This window comes from Mytilus californianus, unplaced genomic scaffold, assembly GCF_021869535.1.
Source record: "Mytilus californianus isolate M0D057914Y unplaced genomic scaffold, xbMytCali1.0.p SCAF_8, whole genome shotgun sequence".
In the NCBI taxonomy this organism is placed as follows: Eukaryota; Metazoa; Mollusca; class Bivalvia; order Mytilida; family Mytilidae; genus Mytilus; species Mytilus californianus.
Window position 1 is genome coordinate 99,055,557 of NW_026262734.1, and position 18,356 is coordinate 99,073,912.

The window sequence follows — 18,356 nt, forward strand, 5'->3', positions numbered from 1 at the left end:
TGTTGACAATGGAGAAGTGATGACCATAGCTCTTTGCCTTGGCAAGGTGAGCTAAAAATCAAATGTGTTCTTATAATCTGTAGAGGCAGAGCTCCTGGTTAGCATGTACAATGTGCCAAAAAAAAACGACTAACAATTGTTCACACAGCTGCAAAGGAAACACCGCTCCAAAGTCTCACCTCTACGACTTTATCAAGGTCAGACAATAATGAGGATGAATTTTCTAATAGCATTTACATAATTTAATTTTGGAGAATTTCATTGAGTGCTTTAAAGGGCATTACTCCAGAGCAGTTAAGTACCAACTGCAAGAACAACTAGGATCCAATTTGACTTCTTTTCAGACATTATAACTAGAGACTCTAAAGAGCCTGTGTCGCTCACCTTGGTCTATGTGCATATTCAACAAAGGACTCTCTCCAACATTGTAGACGAGAATAGAATTCATGACAAAAATCTGTTATGTTGATCTTGTATTGTTGATCATTTAGTCTGTTTAGTTTCTCTCTATTTTTGCTCAAAACACAAAAGAGGGTAACAAAAAATCCTCATTTAAGGACAATCACTCCTTTAAAGAGTGACAGTCTACTAACTGCATTTGTATATTGGGAAAATTTTACTTGTTAATAGATCTTTACTTGCTGATCATTTTTGTGATATAAAGTGTCTATTTATCTATTATATTTTTTATCATATAAGGCAAAAAGCAAAAATATGGTGAAAATCGCAATTAAAGGGCAATAACTCCAATGAGGAGTCATCGAACGATTTCCTCCATTTCGTCTTAATCTTAGATCTTGTCTTGCTGATCATTTTTGCTTATTTAAGTTTCTATCTATTTGTCATATTTTTTTAAATATAAAGCAAAAACGCAAAAACTGGAAAAAATGGTCATCAAAGGGTAATAACTCTAATAAGGAGTCGACTGACGATTTCGAACATTCGACTTATTTGCAGAACTTGTCTTCCTGGTCATTTTTGCAATGTAAAGTTTTTCTCTATCTACTATAGTTTTCACGATAATAAGCAAAAATGAAAAAAAGGTACAATTTGTCATTTAAGGGCAATAACTCCTATCAGAAGTCGTCTGACAGTTTTGACGTATATGGATAATTGGCAGAGCTCAACATTTTGAACGTTTCTGCTCCTGTTAGATTTTCTCTATTTATAACGGTTTTCAAAATAATAGACAAAACTTGCATTTTACCCCTATATTCTATTTTTAGCCATGTTGGCCATCTTAGTTGACAGGTGGGGTCATCGGACACATTTTATAACTAGTAACCCAATTGTTTCTTGTGGTCAAGTTTGGTTAAATTTGTAGTTTCAGAGGAGATTTTTGTAAAAGTTAACAGACGACAACGACGACAGATGCCAAGTGGTGAGAAAAGCTCACTTGGCCCTTTGGTCTATATGCATACTCAACAATGGACACTCTCCAACATATTGTAGACGAGAATAGAGATCATGACTAAAATATCTTTTTTGTTGATCTTGTAAAGCTGATAATTTTTCTGTTTCGTTTCTTTCTATCTTCTTTAGTTTTTGCTCAAAACACAAAAGAGGGTAAAAAAATCCTCATTTATGGGCAATCACTCCTATGAAGAGTCCACAGTCTATTAATTATATCTGCAAAATTTGACTTGTTTGTGGATCTTGCCTTGCTGATCATTTTTGTTATCTATAAAGTTTCTATTTATCTATTATAATTTTTATCATATAAGGCAAAATGCTAAAAAAAAATGTAAAAATCGTCATTGAAGGGCAATAACTTCAATAAGGAGTTGTTGGAAAATTTCCTCCAACTGCTCATAAATGTAGATCTTGTCTTGCTGATCATTTTTGCTAATTTAGGTTTCTATCTATCTATTATAATTTTTAAGTTATGACAATAACGCAAAAAATGGTAAAAATTGTTGTCAAAGGGCAATAATTCTGATAAGGAATAGACTGACAATTTCAACCATGCACACTTATTTGTAGATCTTGTCTTGTTGATCATTTTTGCAACTAAAAGTTTCTCTCCATGTATTATAGTTTTCAAGATAATAGGCAAAAATGAAAAAAAATGGTAAAATTTGTCATTTAAGGACAATACCTCCTATAAGAAGACGCCTGACAGTTTTGATATTAACGAACAATTGGTAGAGCTCAACATTCTGAACATTTCTGCTTGACAGAATTTCTCTATTCATAACAGTTTTCAAAATAATAGACAAAACTTGCATTTTACCCCTATGTTCTACTTTTAGCCATGTCGGCCATCTTGTCTTGGTTGTCAGGCACATTTTTAAAATAAGATAACCCAATAATGATTGTGGCCAAGTTTGGTTAAATTTGGCCCTGTAGTTTCAGAGGAGAAGATTTTTGTAAAAGTTAACAATGGCGATGACGGACATCCAAGTGATGAGAAAAGCTGGCACTGTCAACTGATGGTACCAAAACTGCACATTTTAATGCTAAAAGATTTTTTACTTCAATTTCAACCATGCGCACTTATTTGTAGATCTTGTCTTGTTGATCACTTTTGCAACTTAAAGTTTCTCTCTATGTATTATAGTTTTCAAGATAATAGGCAAAAAGAAAAAACAAGAGGCTCTCAAGAGCCTGATTCGCTCACCTGTATTTCAGAGGAGAAGATTTTTAAATGTTAGCAAACTTGATGAACAAATTGTGTAAAATTGTCTTTAAAGGGAAATAACTCCTTAAGGGGTCAATTGACAATTATGGTCATATTAACTTTTTTGTAGATCTTACTTTGCTGAACATTATTGCTGCTTGCAGTTTATATATATCCATAATAATATTCAAAATAATAACAAAAAACTGCAAAATTTTGTTAAAACTACAAATTCGGTGGCAGCAACCCAACAATGGGTTGTTCGATTCGTCTGAAAATTTCAGGGCAGATAGATCTTGACCAATTAAACAATTGTACCCCTGTCACATTTGCTCTAAAAGATTTAGTTTTTGAGATATAAGCCAAAAACTGCATTTGACCTTTATGTTCTATCTTTAGCCATGGCAGCCATGTTTGTCAATGGATACAAACTTCGGATACAATTTATAAACAAGATACCCTAAGAAACATTTAGTTAAAGTTTGAAGGTAATTGGCCCAGTAGTTTCAGAGGAGAATATTTTTAAATGTTAGCAAACTTGATGAACAAATTGTGTAAAATTGTCTTTAAAGGGCAATAACTCCTTAAGGGGTGAATTGACAATTATGGTCATATTAACTTTTTTGTAGATCTTACTTTGCTGAACATTATTGCTGCTTACAGTTTATATATATCTATAATAATATTCAGAATAATAACAAAAAACTGCAAAATTTTGTTAAAACTACCAATTCGGTGGCAGCAACCAAACAATGGGTTGTTCGATTCGTCTGAAAATTTCAGAGCTGATAGATCTTGACCAATTGAACAATTTACCCTGTCAGATTTGCTCTAAAAGCTTTAATTTTTGAGATATAAGCCAAAAACTGAATTTGACACCTATGTTTTATTTTTAGCCATGGCTGCCATGTTTGTCGATGGATCAAACTTCGGATACAATTTATAAACAAGATACCCTAAGGAACATTTAGTTAAAGTTTGAAGGTATTTGGCCCAGTAGTTTCAGAGGAGAAGATTTTTAAAATAGTTTACGATGACGACAGACGACGACTACAGAAAAAGGACACCAATTGATGGCATAAGCTCACATGCGGCCCTTTGGGCCCCGGTGAGCTAAAAATGGTAAAATTTGTCATTTAAGGACAATAACTCCTATTAGAAGACGCCTGACAGTTTTGATATTAATGAACAATTGGTAGAGCTCAACATTCTGAACATTTCTGCTTGACAGAATTTCTCTATTTACAAGTTTTCAAAATAATAGACAAAACTTGCATTTTACCCCTATGTTCTACTTTTAGCCATGTCGGCCATCTTGTCTTGGTTGTCAGGCACATTTTTAAATTAGATAACCCAATGATTGTGGCCAAGTTTGGTTAAATTTGGCCCAGTAGTTTCAGAGGAGAAGATTTTTGTAAAAGTTAACAATGACGACGACGGACATCCAAGTGATGAGAAAAGCTGGCACTGTCAACTGATGGTACCAAAACTGCACATTTTAATGCTAAAAGATTTTTTACTTCAAGTGTTCAAAATACTAATATGATTGAAATGAAACAATAAACATGTACTATTATTGTTTATTTTTCACCTGTATACATGTGTGACCATATTTACATTGAGATGAAGAACAGCAATAAAAGTGCTGTTCCTTTGCTTTTTGTGTTTTTTTTCTGTGCATGTATTAATTGTGTCATGGATGGATACTCCATACCATTCCTTTTCTATTGAACTATATGACTTTTTTTGGACAATATTAGTGTTTATCATCAATGAAAGCTCAAATCTGCAAACTCTTAATATAGCAGAGTTTTCAATGCAATGTTACAACTCTGTCATATATAAAAACTGTGATTCTTACATACCATACAGTTTCAATTGTTTTGGAAAAGGCATGGCTTTTTTTCTATTAACATATAAAAAAGATAACATCAAGAAACTATCATTTTTTTCTGTTGTTAACAGCATGTAAGGGACATAACTAACTGCATGTAAGGGACATAACTAACAGCATGTATGGGACATAACTAACAGCATGTTAGGGACATAACTAACAGCATGTAAGGGACATAACTAACAGCATGTAAGGGACATAACTAACAGCATGTAAGGGACATAACTAACAGCATGTATGGGACATAACTAACGGCATGTAAGGGACATAACTAACAGCATGTAAGGAACATAACTAACAGCATGTAAGGGACATAACTAACAGCTTGTATGGGACATAACTAACGGCATGTAAGGGACATAACTAACAGCATGCAGGGGACATAACTAACCGCATGTAAGGAACATAACTAACGGCCTGTAAGGGACATAACTAACAGTATGTATGGGACATAACTAACAGCATGTAAGGGACATAACTAACAGCATGTATGGGACATAACTAATAGCATGTAAGGGACATAACTAACAGCATGTAAGGGACATAACTAACAGCATGTAAGGGACATAACTAACAGTATGTATGGGACATAACTAACAGCATGTATGGGACATAACTAACAGTATGTAAGGGACATAACTAACAGGATGTATGGGACATAACTAACAGTATGAAAGGGACATAACTAACAGGATGTAAGGGACATAACTAACAGCATGTAAGGGACATAACTAACAGCATGTATATTTTTTTTCTGATAAATATAACTAAAGAGTAAAAACTATAATGTAGTAAAAATATTTATTGTATAACAAAAACACTTTTCTCAATAACAGTTTATCACTAACAAATGCTAAAACTAAATCGTTTCGATTACAATGTCATACTAAAACTATGATATCTCCATTTAAACTTATATACTAAAAATAGTTTATCTTCACTTTCAATTTATGAATCCTTTCAGATACCATCATATTCCTATTTACAATTTCCATATTTTTCATTAGGGCTTAAAAAACATGACACATGAATAAGTTTAATAGATTAATTGTTTCAATAAGGGTCAGTAACAATACTTCATGCATATCCATAACAAACAGTAACAAATAAAACTGTGAGCTACTGCTCACTAATGATACCAGCTTGATACCAGCTACTGCTCACTAATGATACCCACACTTTAAGAATTCAGTAAACATGGAGTTAATGAGCGATGAATCTGAAAACATATCATTGGTAAAGCATGTTCACATGAAGCCGATCAACAAATTTCAGTAAGCTCTTATTTGTAGTTCCCTACAAAATTCAATCAAAATTTCATACTTGGCCATTATGTGTTCTAATATATAAGTATTTGGTTAACAGACAGTTGGGAATCAATGATTCTGAAACAGCATTACAAGGTAAAGCATGTATACATGGAGACTGATAACAAATTTCAGGAAGCTAGGATTTGTATTTCCTGAGGAAATGCAACAAAATTTCATGAGCCCAACAGACATACAGAAGTTAACAGAACACCACCCCCTCCTATTTTGGAGTGAGGGTATCATCAAACACTTTTTAATAGTCTTATTTGTATGCAGCAGACCCTAAAAGGGTTTTAAAATAGTTGAACTGACAATCTTCAATAAATACTCTCAATGATTTTTGAACTTAAAAGTACTGTAAAGAATAAAAATACATTTAAATAAAAAAAAATAAGATACACTTTAAAGTAAAAAAAAAACCAAGTAGACATGACTAAATAAAACAATATTTCATCTCAATTAAAATATTGCAAATACTATAATAACATGAATATAAAATACTAGTAATCTCTGAGCATCTTTGAAGAATCAGGCAGATAAGTTGTGGTTGGTCAAAAACAATTTTTCAGACTTTTTCTCACCTTAATCTGATAGAAAGGTTGTATACAGTTCACAGTAAATGGAAAATTCTGGTCAGAAAATTCCTCATTATAATTTCAATACAAATAAACTGTTGTGTTAAATTTTTAAAGGATCAATTCGTCAAATTTGAGGAAGTCTTATATCTTTGAAGTTTCTTTCGTATTTTTTCGAACATTTTCAATTTCCATATTTTCCTTTGTAAGATCTGATGCTCTTAAAAATTGATCCATATTAAATGCAGGCCTATGGTAACACTTTCTTATCGAAATGATGTAGGATTCTTTTTCCATATGCAAACAAGATTATTGTCTGTTCCACAAGCTATCAGTGTCTGATCATCACTTGAACAACAACTGTTGATCACAATATCCTGAAAGATTAAAAAATAAACATTACATGTGGATTCTTATAAGAAGCTGATACTATGGCTTCAATATCATTCATTTACACCAATTTTCATGGATTTCATTGGTACAATGAAACCCCAATTTTAAATCTGCTACAAATTACAAATTTTGCATAAGAATGTATACAGATATTGTTATAACCATGAAATCAAATATCCATAAAATCCAAGTTTTCAACAATCCATGAAAATTGGTATCCATTGAAATAAATGAATCCATGGTAAATAATATGAGAATGAAGTACTAAATAACAGCAAGAAAATCAATAAAAAGAAAATTCAATATAATAGAGAATCATAAATTGTTAACTTTTCTTAAAAACAAATTACACTTGCCCATTACCTTGTTTAAGGAGGCTGTCATGTTATAAAGCATACCATTTCAAGCAAATTTGTATAGTCTGCTTGCAAAAAATATCAAGAAATATTACTGACTTCCACCATTTTTCACAGGTAAGACCTGCTTCATATAAATTTGAAGGTAAATTTATGTAACTTCTAATAATGGTAAATCATTCTTATATGGAAATTTTTTTCTTCCAACATTTATGCTAGGTATCAGAAAAAAGGTTGAGGAATGTTCTTAGAGGGTCAACAATGTCTATGATTAGAATCAAATAAATTTGGTAAGATTTGGATTTACAGTTTCCGGGAAAGAAATTGAAAATGAACCAATTGGAACTATTAAAGAACTGCTTACAGTAGCGGTCCTTATCACCAGATTATTACATTAACAGAATTCTATTAGTTATCTTGGTGTAATCAGGGGTGTACAGAATTTTACACCGTTGCTGAAAATTCATACACCCTGAGGCGCAGCCAAATGGGTGTATGAATTTTCAACAACGGTGTAAAATTCCGTACACCTCTGATTACGCCAAGATAACGAATTTATTTCTTATGAACAATTCCTTTACTCATTTTTAAACCAGGATGTAAAATTGATAAATGGTAATGACAAATTTCCAGTGTAACATTTTTTCAACTTCGATGTTGCTCCGCATTGTCAAATACTTTTTTCTTTATTTTAGGGAAATTCAGAAAATTTTGTGTTCTTTTGAATTTCGGGGGGAAAACAAATTTTAAATATTTTTTTAAATTTTTGTTCAATTTTTGTTCAATTTTTGTCCTGAAATTTATTTATTTATTTTTTTTTTTTTTTTTTTTTTTGACATTTAATTTTTTTTTTTTTTTTGACATTTTATTATTATTTTTTTTATTTTGGCAAAATTTTATTTTTTTTAATTTTTTGGCAAAATTTTATTTATCCCAGGGTGAACAAGGGTAGGGTGTTATCTACACCGGGATAATTAACCAATCAGATTGCAGTATTTTTGCTGCATAAGAAATAAGTTACTTTATCATATTTCTTTCAACTTTTAGTACATTTTAAACAGTAGAAATAATCTGTGTTTTTAAAGACTATACACATGATATCATGCTGTTTTCTAAGACAAATATTAAAGTCTTTAATAACCTAATTATATAAATGGTAAACTGAAATATTTCATCAATATTGAAAAATATTAGATTATCATAAAACATTTCTTACATTACAATCAGGTAATTCCTCCATTTTCCCCTTGCTTGAACTAACATCTAAGTCTGGCCAAAGTAGTTTCTGTAAAGAAAGGAATTATTTTAGATATAAATGCTACCATCTACTTTTCTATAAGAAATGTGTATATTTAAATTGTACCCATACAAACTTGACCATATGAAGTTATAAACATATGACTCAAGGCTCATGTGGCTGAAAAAGTTGCTTTCCTGTCAACCACTTCACTTTTTCCTACTGCCAAAAGCAATATCTAGTCCATCTGTTGTTCATAACAGTCACTTTCATCATCTGGAAATTTTCATTTTTACCAAGAAGATGAAACGTCAATTTTTCATTTAAAAATAAAGAAATTCAAAGAAAAAGACAACTTGTTTCTTTAAAATAGTGTAGAAACCATTGACTTTGATAGGTTGGAAGCATGTTAATTCAAAGATTCAAATTTTTATGCAAACTAATCAATGTATTTTCTTTCACTAATCAGGTATATATTTATATTACTGTCATTTAATTTTTTCTTTCTTCACTCTTTCTTTATAAATGTGTAGTATTATCCTGTTTAGAGTAATTTCTCACAATTTGATTGGTAGATATTGTCCTAATAAATTTCAGTGCAATTTTTATTAAGTCAATTCGAATTATCTCCCTTATACCATTGACTTAATACAAAAAAAGGTTTTTTTTAGTTGCTTCTCTTTGTTTATTAACGACATATATGTAATAAAAAAAATCAGGATAAATTCGTTAAACAGTGTGCAATTGTTCTAATACGGAATTTATCATGGAAAAAAACAATAAGTGGTGTCATAAAAAAATCAGGATAAATTCATTACACAGTGTGCAATTGTCCTATTAAATACGGAATTTATCTAGGAAAAAAAACAATAAACAAGTGGTGTGATAACAAAATCAGGATAAGTTCGGTACACAGTATTCAATTGTCATAATACAGAATTTATCAGGTCAATAAAATTCATATCGGGCGAGGCGAAATTCCCATATTAGGACAATTGCACACTGTGTAACTAATAATACATGATTCACTTAATTTCTAAAAGGTTTTGCCACCGAACACTGATGGTGCTGTATTTTTTTTTAATTTGACTCGAGACCACATGAAATGGCACGATATTAAAATCTTATTCATCTATTTGTATGATCAATATTCTATATAACTGTTATCTAACATCAGAACTTACCGAAGAATAGCCTAAAATTTGATCTGATGAGGACTTGTGTTTTTTTGTAAATGTTCCCATCTGGTAGATAAACAATGACCCCTTGTCGTCACCAGCTGTTAACATACCTAAAATATACAAAATATACATTTCCAGTTAATGAGTTTGCAAAAATCCCTCATACATAACAAATTAAAATCATTTTTTTAATAAAGCACATTTATCTGTTTACCTGGGTACAATAAATTAGCCAGGCCAAATAAAGTTAGGAACATTATCTGTGGTTGTATTTTTTTAGTTTTTTTCTCGTAATTAATTTAACAGGGCAGACGTCAATTTTGACATATGGTTAAGACTTGTCTATTAAGTCATTTAATCTTTCCTGATCACCTGAGATGATCCCTGGTTTTTGGTAAGGTTCGTGTTGCACAGTCTTTAGTTTTCTATGTTGTGTTGTGTAAACTGTTGTCTGCCTTTTGATTGTTTTTCAATTTTTTGGCATTGTCAGTATTGTCAGTATTGTCAGTAAGTTTTCGACTTAGTTTAAGTTTGATTATCCCTTTGTTATCTTTCAACTCTGTTTTAAAGTCTTTTTTGGTTTGATAGCATTTAAGGGTTGCTGTCTGATACCGTAAAGCGGGTTATTTTCACAGGTGTAAAATTTTGCGATTTAGGGGCAGCAAAGTATACAAAAAATTTTGGCAGATTTTATTTTGGTGGATTCTCAAATCCCAATTAAATATTTTAGCATAATGAAATTGTTACAGGTAAAAAGTTGTTAAACTTGACAAATAAGTGTCTATTGTTATGGTAAAATGATTTGTTTTTACCTAAATGACGTCTTATTTATTGATTATATTCTGATACAGTTAATAAATAGAATACCTATGACTTAGATATTTGTTACAGGTATTCAAATGTCTTGTAAATTTTACGGTTGATTAGTTACGAAATTGACCGAAACCTTTGTTGTACTTACTAATTAGGTTACAAAATTATCATGAGTGTTTACAACTCTTGTATAGTTTGACACTAATTAATAAGGGTAATTATCTGATCAGAGTACCTTACACTCTTATTCTAATTGACACTAATAAGGGTATACACACCTGACAGTCATTTTATAAAATACATGTATGTACAATGCCCTTTGGCATTTATGTTGTTGAAACATATATACCGCTATTGACTTGCCGACCGGGAAAAATAGCTCGTTCACAAAACACTTTAGCTGTTAGAAAGTACCCAACGTATGTATAAATTTTCACAGAATTTTTTTTCGCGATTTTCATTTATCCGCCAAAATAAGCGAAAAATAACCCGCTATACGGTACATTTAGATTTAGACCTTGCCCTTCAGGGATTCAGTTAATAAATGTTTTTTGTGATGTCCCATCTTATATTCTAATAAACCTACTCAAGAAATAAATAACAATGGCTGTGAAATACTAAAAATACAATCTGAGTGCACATGTCAATCAAATCTGTTTGCAAATGTCAACCAAAAGTTTGTGTGCATATATTAAATGAAGTTTGTGAGAAAATGTTAACTTAGTCTATTTGTATATGTCAACCACATCTGTGTATGTCAACCAGATTTGTAGCTATATGTAAAGCCATATGTGTATATATGGCAACAAAGTCTATGCATATGTCAACCAGATTAGTGTGAACATATCAATCAAATCTATGTGCATGTCAACGAAGTCTGTACAAAAATGTCAACAAGAATCAAGCATATATGAACCAAGTCTGTGTGTCAATGTTAACCAAGTCTATGTACACAATGCACACATGTCAATCAGGTTGTGTGCAAATGTCACCCAATTATGGGTGCATATGTCATTCAAGTCTACATGCAACATAAACACATTTAATTTGATCTGTGTGAAAATGTCAACCAAGATTCATGCACTTTAAACATGTGTCAATCAGGACTGTGTTCAAATATCACCAAGTCTGTTGGCAAATGTCAACTTGTCCTGAACACATTTCAATCAAGACTATATCAAAGGTTTTTGTGCACACATATCAATCAAGTCTATGTGCACATGTCAATCAGTTCCATGTGCAAAATTCAATCATGTCAATCACACATATATTAACCAGGTCTGTGTGCACAATTCAATCAGGTCTGTTCAGACAAGTCAATCCAGTCATGTATTTCTGAATTTTACTATACTTGTAACTTTCAATTTCAGAATTTCAAGGGTTCTGGACATCATTAAGAGCATACAGACAAACTTGATTGGTGAACAACATCAAGAAAAAGAAAATTCAACCAGTTATATAATAACTTTATAATAATTATCTTTTACTTAAATAATTTAGATTTTTCTGAACTAACTATGCAATTACCCATAATCCTTATTCTGAAATTGCATATTCCCTAATCTATTGTCTGATGACCACTCATTGTTATATTACCTGAGGTAGAACTGAGGTTGATATAGTCTACTGATGTTCTGGTATACTGTAATAATGCTGATACTTTGACCTCTACTGTTCTTGTTCCCTTAATAACCTTGACAGGTAGGTTGTCATGGAGATTCCAGATTACCATGTGACCTGAACCATTACATTTGGCTGCTGTAATAGACAAAAAGAAAATAAATGAACAGATGGAAAATCAGGGTTATTTAAGACAAAAGGTCAGGTCTAAAAGATTGCATAAATTTCAATTTTTTTTTAAATTATGTTATAATGGTCAACCCATGTTATATGTCCGTTTCATGCTTGGCACAAGAAGACAAATATATAATTTAACAGTCAAGTCTGGACAATACGACCGTTTTGGATGCCAAATGGCAAAACAACCTTCCCATCTTACTTTAGGCAGCTTACAAATTTACATGAATGCACATTTGCACCAAAATATGCTTGTAGTATGAGAAAGGAACATATATAGGAAGTCGTAAGCTTATTTTCAAGCAATCCCGATTTAACAGACTCATTCCTCAGGGATTCCAGCATTATGTGTAGGAACGGAAGGACAGATGGACTAGATGAGTGAAAAATAGTGCCCCTTCTGGAGTGGGGGTATGGCCAACTCAAATTAATTAGATTTTCATCCAGATTTTTGAAAAAAATGGGGTGGTAGGGAGGATTTAATTTTTTTATTTTTATTTCATCCTTAACCCTTTTGTGACATGTTCTTCATATGCAAGAGTAATAGTAAGCTTATATCATGTATACATAAGGGATTCTACATTATTTTTCAAATTTTTAAATAAATATTTCTGATTGGCAACCACTGTTCTACATCTAATTGCCGCTGTAGAAACTATTTTTAGTAAATAGCTAAAATGTGGAGAAATACTCTCTTGTAGACTACCTTTATCAAATTTATTTTGCCTTCTACGCTATGGTTTGAAGTGCTCATAAAATGCATGTTTTTTGTACCAATGTGGTCCACGATTCTTGCGCTTTGGATATCATTCACAATCCAAATTTCTTGACATAAAGTCGTTGTAAAAATTAAAAAATCCACAGTTTTTGATCCACTGAAATTTGTGAAGGGGAGCGGGGATGAAAATCTATCAAATTCATTTTAATTGGCCTATTATTATCAATTCTAATTATTCATGTTCCTTTCTTTATGGTGGCCAAGTGGTATAAGTAGTCCAACTATTGTATCACTAGCCTGTCAACACTGATGTTTTAAGTTCAAGTACAGCACTTGGCAGGCATGTTAGACTCTAATCTACATTGACTAGGATTGTAAGTTTTCCTACCAAAGGTTGTGGTTCTCTCTCGGCACTCCTCCACTCATAAAAACTGGCCGCCATGAAATAAACAACAGTACTGAAAGTGGCGTTAAATACCAATCAATCAATTTCTTTACAATGTTTAAATACTTACCGATGTAATCATTAGGTAACAATGCCAGCCCATCTACTACTTCAACATCATCACTATCCCCTTTACGATGTTTCAATACTTACCGATGTAATCATTAGGTAACAATGCCAGCCCATCTACTACTTCAACATCATCACTATCCCCTTTACGATGTTTCAATACTTACCGATGTAATCATTAGGTAACAATGCCAGCCCATCTACTACTTCAACATCATCACTATCCCCTTTACGATGTTTCAATACTTACCGATGTGATCATTAGGTAACAATGCCAGCCCATCTACTACTTCAACATCATCACTATCCCCTTTACGATGTTTCAATACTTTAATACCGATGTGATCATTAGGTAACAATGCCAGCCCATCTACTACTTCAACATCATCACTATCCCCTTTACGATGTTTCAATACTTACCGATGTAATCATTAGGTAACAATGCCAGCCCATCTACTACTTCAACATCATCACTATCCCCTTTACGATGTTTCAATACTTACTGATGTAATCATTAGGTAACAATGCCAGCCCATCTACTACTTCAACATCATCACTATCCCCTTTACGATGTTTCAATACTTACCGATGTAATCATTAGGTAACAATGCTAGCCCATCTACTACTTCTACATCATCACTATCCCCTTTACGATGTTTCAATACTTACCTGTAATCATTAGGTAACAATGCCAGCCCATCTACTACTTCAACATCATCACTATCCCCTTTACGATGTTTCAATACTTACCGATGTAATCATTAGGTAACAATGCCAGCCCATCTACTACTTCAGCATCATCACTATCCCCTTTACGATGTTTCAATACTTACCGATGTAATCATTAGGTAACAATGCTAGCCCATCTACTACTTCTACATCATCACTATCACCTGACTCAACATCAGACATTGTACTGGGTATCAGAAATTCAAAGTTAGGATCCCTGCAATATGACAATCAATATCAGATTTTCTACCATGAACGGTTTTAAAATCATAAATTGCAATTGTTATTTTATTGAAAAATTCAAGATATAGTTTACGGATTTATAAAAATGATTTTAGTATTTGTCCATAGCTATATACATTTTGTATGGTATGAGCTTCCATGGTTTTCATTCACTTCAAAATCATTGATAAATGGTACTAACCAATTTAAGTCCCTTCAAAGATTGGTGCAAGGTGTGAATATGGTACAAAATGTGTATTAAACCCTCCAAAGGCTTACATCAGTTATGAAAAGTACTGTATGCTCAGAAATTTTTGCATGCATTTATTATTTCGATCTTTGAAGATTGAACAAAAAAGTGAGATCAATTATTGTGGTTTCAGTAAATGCTGCATACAAAGAATACAATCAAAATTTAAAATGCATATTTTTACTTTTCGTAATATCTTTTCTGTTGCAATTTTCTAATATTTAAAACCTCACACAAATTACTGAATTTAAAGTAGTTGAACCATTTAGAGTATAAACCATACCTAGATATACTTTTCTTGTTATTAAATCTCCATCCATAACACGACTTTTCACATCCAGCTATCAGCATCTGACTCTTCGTACTAAAGACCAAATTCAATGCATCTGTATGTGCTGTATTAAAAACCATCAACTTCCTGTGAACACAAAACATTGTGTGAAACATTTTCGGAGGTGCTCCCAATATGGAGACAGGATACTGTATTAAAAAGTTATATTATCTCAAATGGCCTTTTACTTCTGGTTATATTTATATATATAATTCATGTGAGACCATACAACCTTTCGACACTTTCATAATCCTACAGGTCATATTGAAACCTGGATATTAAACAAGAAGATGTTGTTTTTTTTTTTGGCAGCTAAGGATGTTCGCTTCTCAGTTTTTGACATTTTGTCAGATATTAGGAATCCTCTAGTTTTATCCATGTAGTGCCAATATAAATTTTGCCCGCTAACCCCTACTTTTCTTTTCATTATTGTATTACATATAGTTTAAAAAGCCAGTTTTGAAAATCTTATACAATCCTTATTATTTTTTCATAGTTTTTGAAAGAATAAAGGTGCTAATGTTAAATGTATGAAAAATCTAGAGAGAATCTTTTCCCGCCAAATTTTCAATTGATTATATCTCAAAAGCATTTTTTTCTACTTTTTAAGTTCCATTATTTATATACTATTTATTTATAACCGTCTTTTAAAAAGCTTGTTATTTTGAAACTGAGGAGCAACCATCCTTAAGTTAATTTTATAAAAATTCAACTGTAAGCACCCAAATAGATAATCTCGTGTTTGTGAACCAATCTTTTTGAATGTGTGATAAATATAATTAGGACACAATATACAAGATATAAGTGACAAAATAACCATACATTCACAATTCTTTCATTTGTTTATGACTTACTTGTTATTTGTTGTATAATCTGTGAAATCTGGAACACCAACATCCCATAATATAATTTTTCTGTCTTTCGATCCACCTAAAAATTTTGAAATTTTGGACTTGATTAACTACTTTATGTACATATGATGTTAATTTCATATGATTGCCATTCTGACAGGCAGATAGTTTCATGGATTGATTATGTCGACCCAATAAAACTCAAAATTATTGGACATGTTCCCATTTTCCAGGGTCAATTTCTAATGAATTCTAATTAATTGTATACAAAAAACATGTTTGATTACTATCCCTGATATTAATACTTTTAACAGCAAATTTTTGAACAAATAAAAAGCTTGATTCAACTCGTAGTTACTAGATTTTGGGTTTAAATGTTATAATATGAATTGAATGCACCTTTCTTTGCTTCCATTTACACCTTTATACCTTTTAAATCTTTTCTAAAATATCTTTGAAACCAGCATATGTTAATATTTTCTTAATTGAAAGCCAAATGGTATGGATTTGCATTTCATACTCATATACTGTTTATTTAAATTTTGTCAGGGATTCAAATAGTAAGTATCCTTTCAAAACATTATAATCCTTTTCAAGTTAACATGTCAACATTCTTTGCGGCTTCCTCCACCATTAAAAAATGACCCCACAATATAGCCAATAGTACTGAAAGTGGCATTAAACACAAACAACCAATCGCTCAATCCTGTTATTCTTATTTAAAAGCTTCAGAAACAAGAATGTGTCCATAGTACACTGATGCCCCACTCGCACTTTCATTTTCTATGTTCAGTGGACTGTGAAATTGGGGTTAAAACTCTAATTTGGCATTAAAATTAGAAAGATCATATCATAGGGAACATGTGTACTAAGTTTCAAATTGATAGGACTTCAACTTCATCAAAAACTACCTTGACCAAAAACTTTAACCTGAAGCGGGACAGAAGGACGAACGAACGCACAGACCGAAAAACATAATGCCCCTACTGGGGCATAAAAATGATACATTTACATGATTTTAAGAAATTTCAATTATGTTAACTTTTATGGCAGAGGATAAATTGTAAAAAACTTACTGAACAGATGTGTCGGCTCCTCTGGGTGAAACAACAAACAGCTGACGTAGTCATGGTGACCTTCCATTGTAGCATACATCACAAATTGGGAAGGATGAATTAGTTTTATATAACCATTGTTTCCTAAAAAAAGGTCAAACTTTTTGAAAATATTCAATTGTATGTTTAATGGTGGAATATAAAGAATTCTTAGTTTCATTATACAGGGTACTGTTTCTTGTTTATCCATATATCTCAATGGATAAGATGGCGTCTACTCTAGTCTAAAATATGCACGAAATGCTGATATATTTTAACCAGTCCATGCAATGTTAATTGTTTCTTTGTCAGTTGAATATACGTTTTGAATAGTATGTTATAAATCAAATATGATAATTTGTGTAAAATTGGAAAACATGAATGATGAATTTGACAGCTAATGCTGCTTTAAGGGCATACAGTACAACAGAGTTGTAACATTCCTTTTGCCTGATATCTTATTCCCACTGCAGTAAATTCCACTTGTTCTTAAATAAACAAGTTTGTTTCTCTTTAAATTGCTCACAAATTTTTAATTTGATGATGTTAATGAATTTTTCTGTGAAAATATGGATGGGAAAAACAAAGCATTACATTTGGATGCTTTATTGTCTGACTTACTTGTATAGTATGCCCTTAACTTAATAAAAGTCCTGCTTTCTTGCTTAAAAACAGGTTTCTTAAAACAGTCAAATACATAGAAAAATGCATGTTTTTATGTATTTTAAGTACACTTACCTGCCACAGCCAATATATTGATTTTTCCTTCTTTACTACCGGTCTTGTATGGTATTGTTGACCAAGCCAAGGCATAAAAGTCCTAAAAACAGTGAAATTACAACTAAAAGGCTTTTCAATAATAAAATTCAAAAGGTAGTTTTTATTATTCTTTTTATGGACAGCAAAGGTTTGTTTCAAGTCAAGCAAGTCATAGGTACTACAAACACAAAATAATAATAGTCCAATAATCATATGCACAGAAAAGAAAATCTTAACCAAAAACTGATAAGAAACAAAAATTTTTGATCCATCAGCTTTCGAGATACTGTAAATTCTAAAATTATTGCAATGTTTATTAATGCTAAAAATGCGACATAATCAGTTAAGCAATAATAAAAACTTCCATTCATAATTTCAGTAATTAGGTAGTGATTTTTCTTCAAAAATTAGAATCGCAATGTTAGATCTCAGATTTTTACCATTAATCTGTGATAAGCCATAATAAATGCACGCATTAATTTCTGAATTAACAGTATGTAGGTTTTTGAAAACAGAAAATTCCATGTAAATTGCAAATTTTGGAATTGTTACCTGACAAGGATTCAACTCTATACACCTGAGTTTTTACCTGTTTAGTTCTGGCAAAATAAAAATGTACATTCTTAGGGTTTCCTCCAGAAGAAAAATAAGGTAGGGAGTGAAAATTTCTTTTAAATTATGCTGTTTTTTTTTTTTTTACTTTTAGAGTATC

The 18,356-nt window shown here is 31.7% G+C and overlaps 1 protein-coding gene and 1 long non-coding RNA gene across 2 annotated transcripts in view; one reads left to right on the forward strand and one right to left on the reverse strand.

The window, feature by feature from the left end:
- Positions 1 to 5,301: 5,301 nt before the first annotated feature.
- LOC127712925 (leucine-rich repeat and WD repeat-containing protein 1-like) overlaps positions 5,302 to 18,356 on the reverse strand; it is a 33,579-nt gene continuing 20,524 nt past the window's right edge. The window contains exons 10-18 of the mRNA XM_052219517.1: positions 17,624 to 17,705; positions 16,868 to 16,990; positions 15,795 to 15,870; positions 14,893 to 15,027; positions 14,242 to 14,354; positions 11,976 to 12,137; positions 9,570 to 9,676; positions 8,365 to 8,433; positions 5,302 to 6,776 (exon numbers count right to left, since the gene is read on the reverse strand). Coding sequence (XP_052075477.1) covers positions 6,666 to 6,776; positions 8,365 to 8,433; positions 9,570 to 9,676; positions 11,976 to 12,137; positions 14,242 to 14,354; positions 14,893 to 15,027; positions 15,795 to 15,870; positions 16,868 to 16,990; positions 17,624 to 17,705 — 978 coding nt within the window. The 3' untranslated portion in view covers positions 5,302 to 6,665. The remainder of the gene's footprint in view (positions 6,777 to 8,364; positions 8,434 to 9,569; positions 9,677 to 11,975; positions 12,138 to 14,241; positions 14,355 to 14,892; positions 15,028 to 15,794; positions 15,871 to 16,867; positions 16,991 to 17,623; positions 17,706 to 18,356) is intronic.
- On the forward strand, positions 13,412 to 14,221 carry LOC127711362 (uncharacterized). The gene is made up of 4 exons (XR_007986654.1): positions 13,412 to 13,673; positions 13,761 to 13,843; positions 13,927 to 14,009; positions 14,091 to 14,221. It is a non-coding gene; the product is annotated as an uncharacterized LOC127711362 (long non-coding RNA).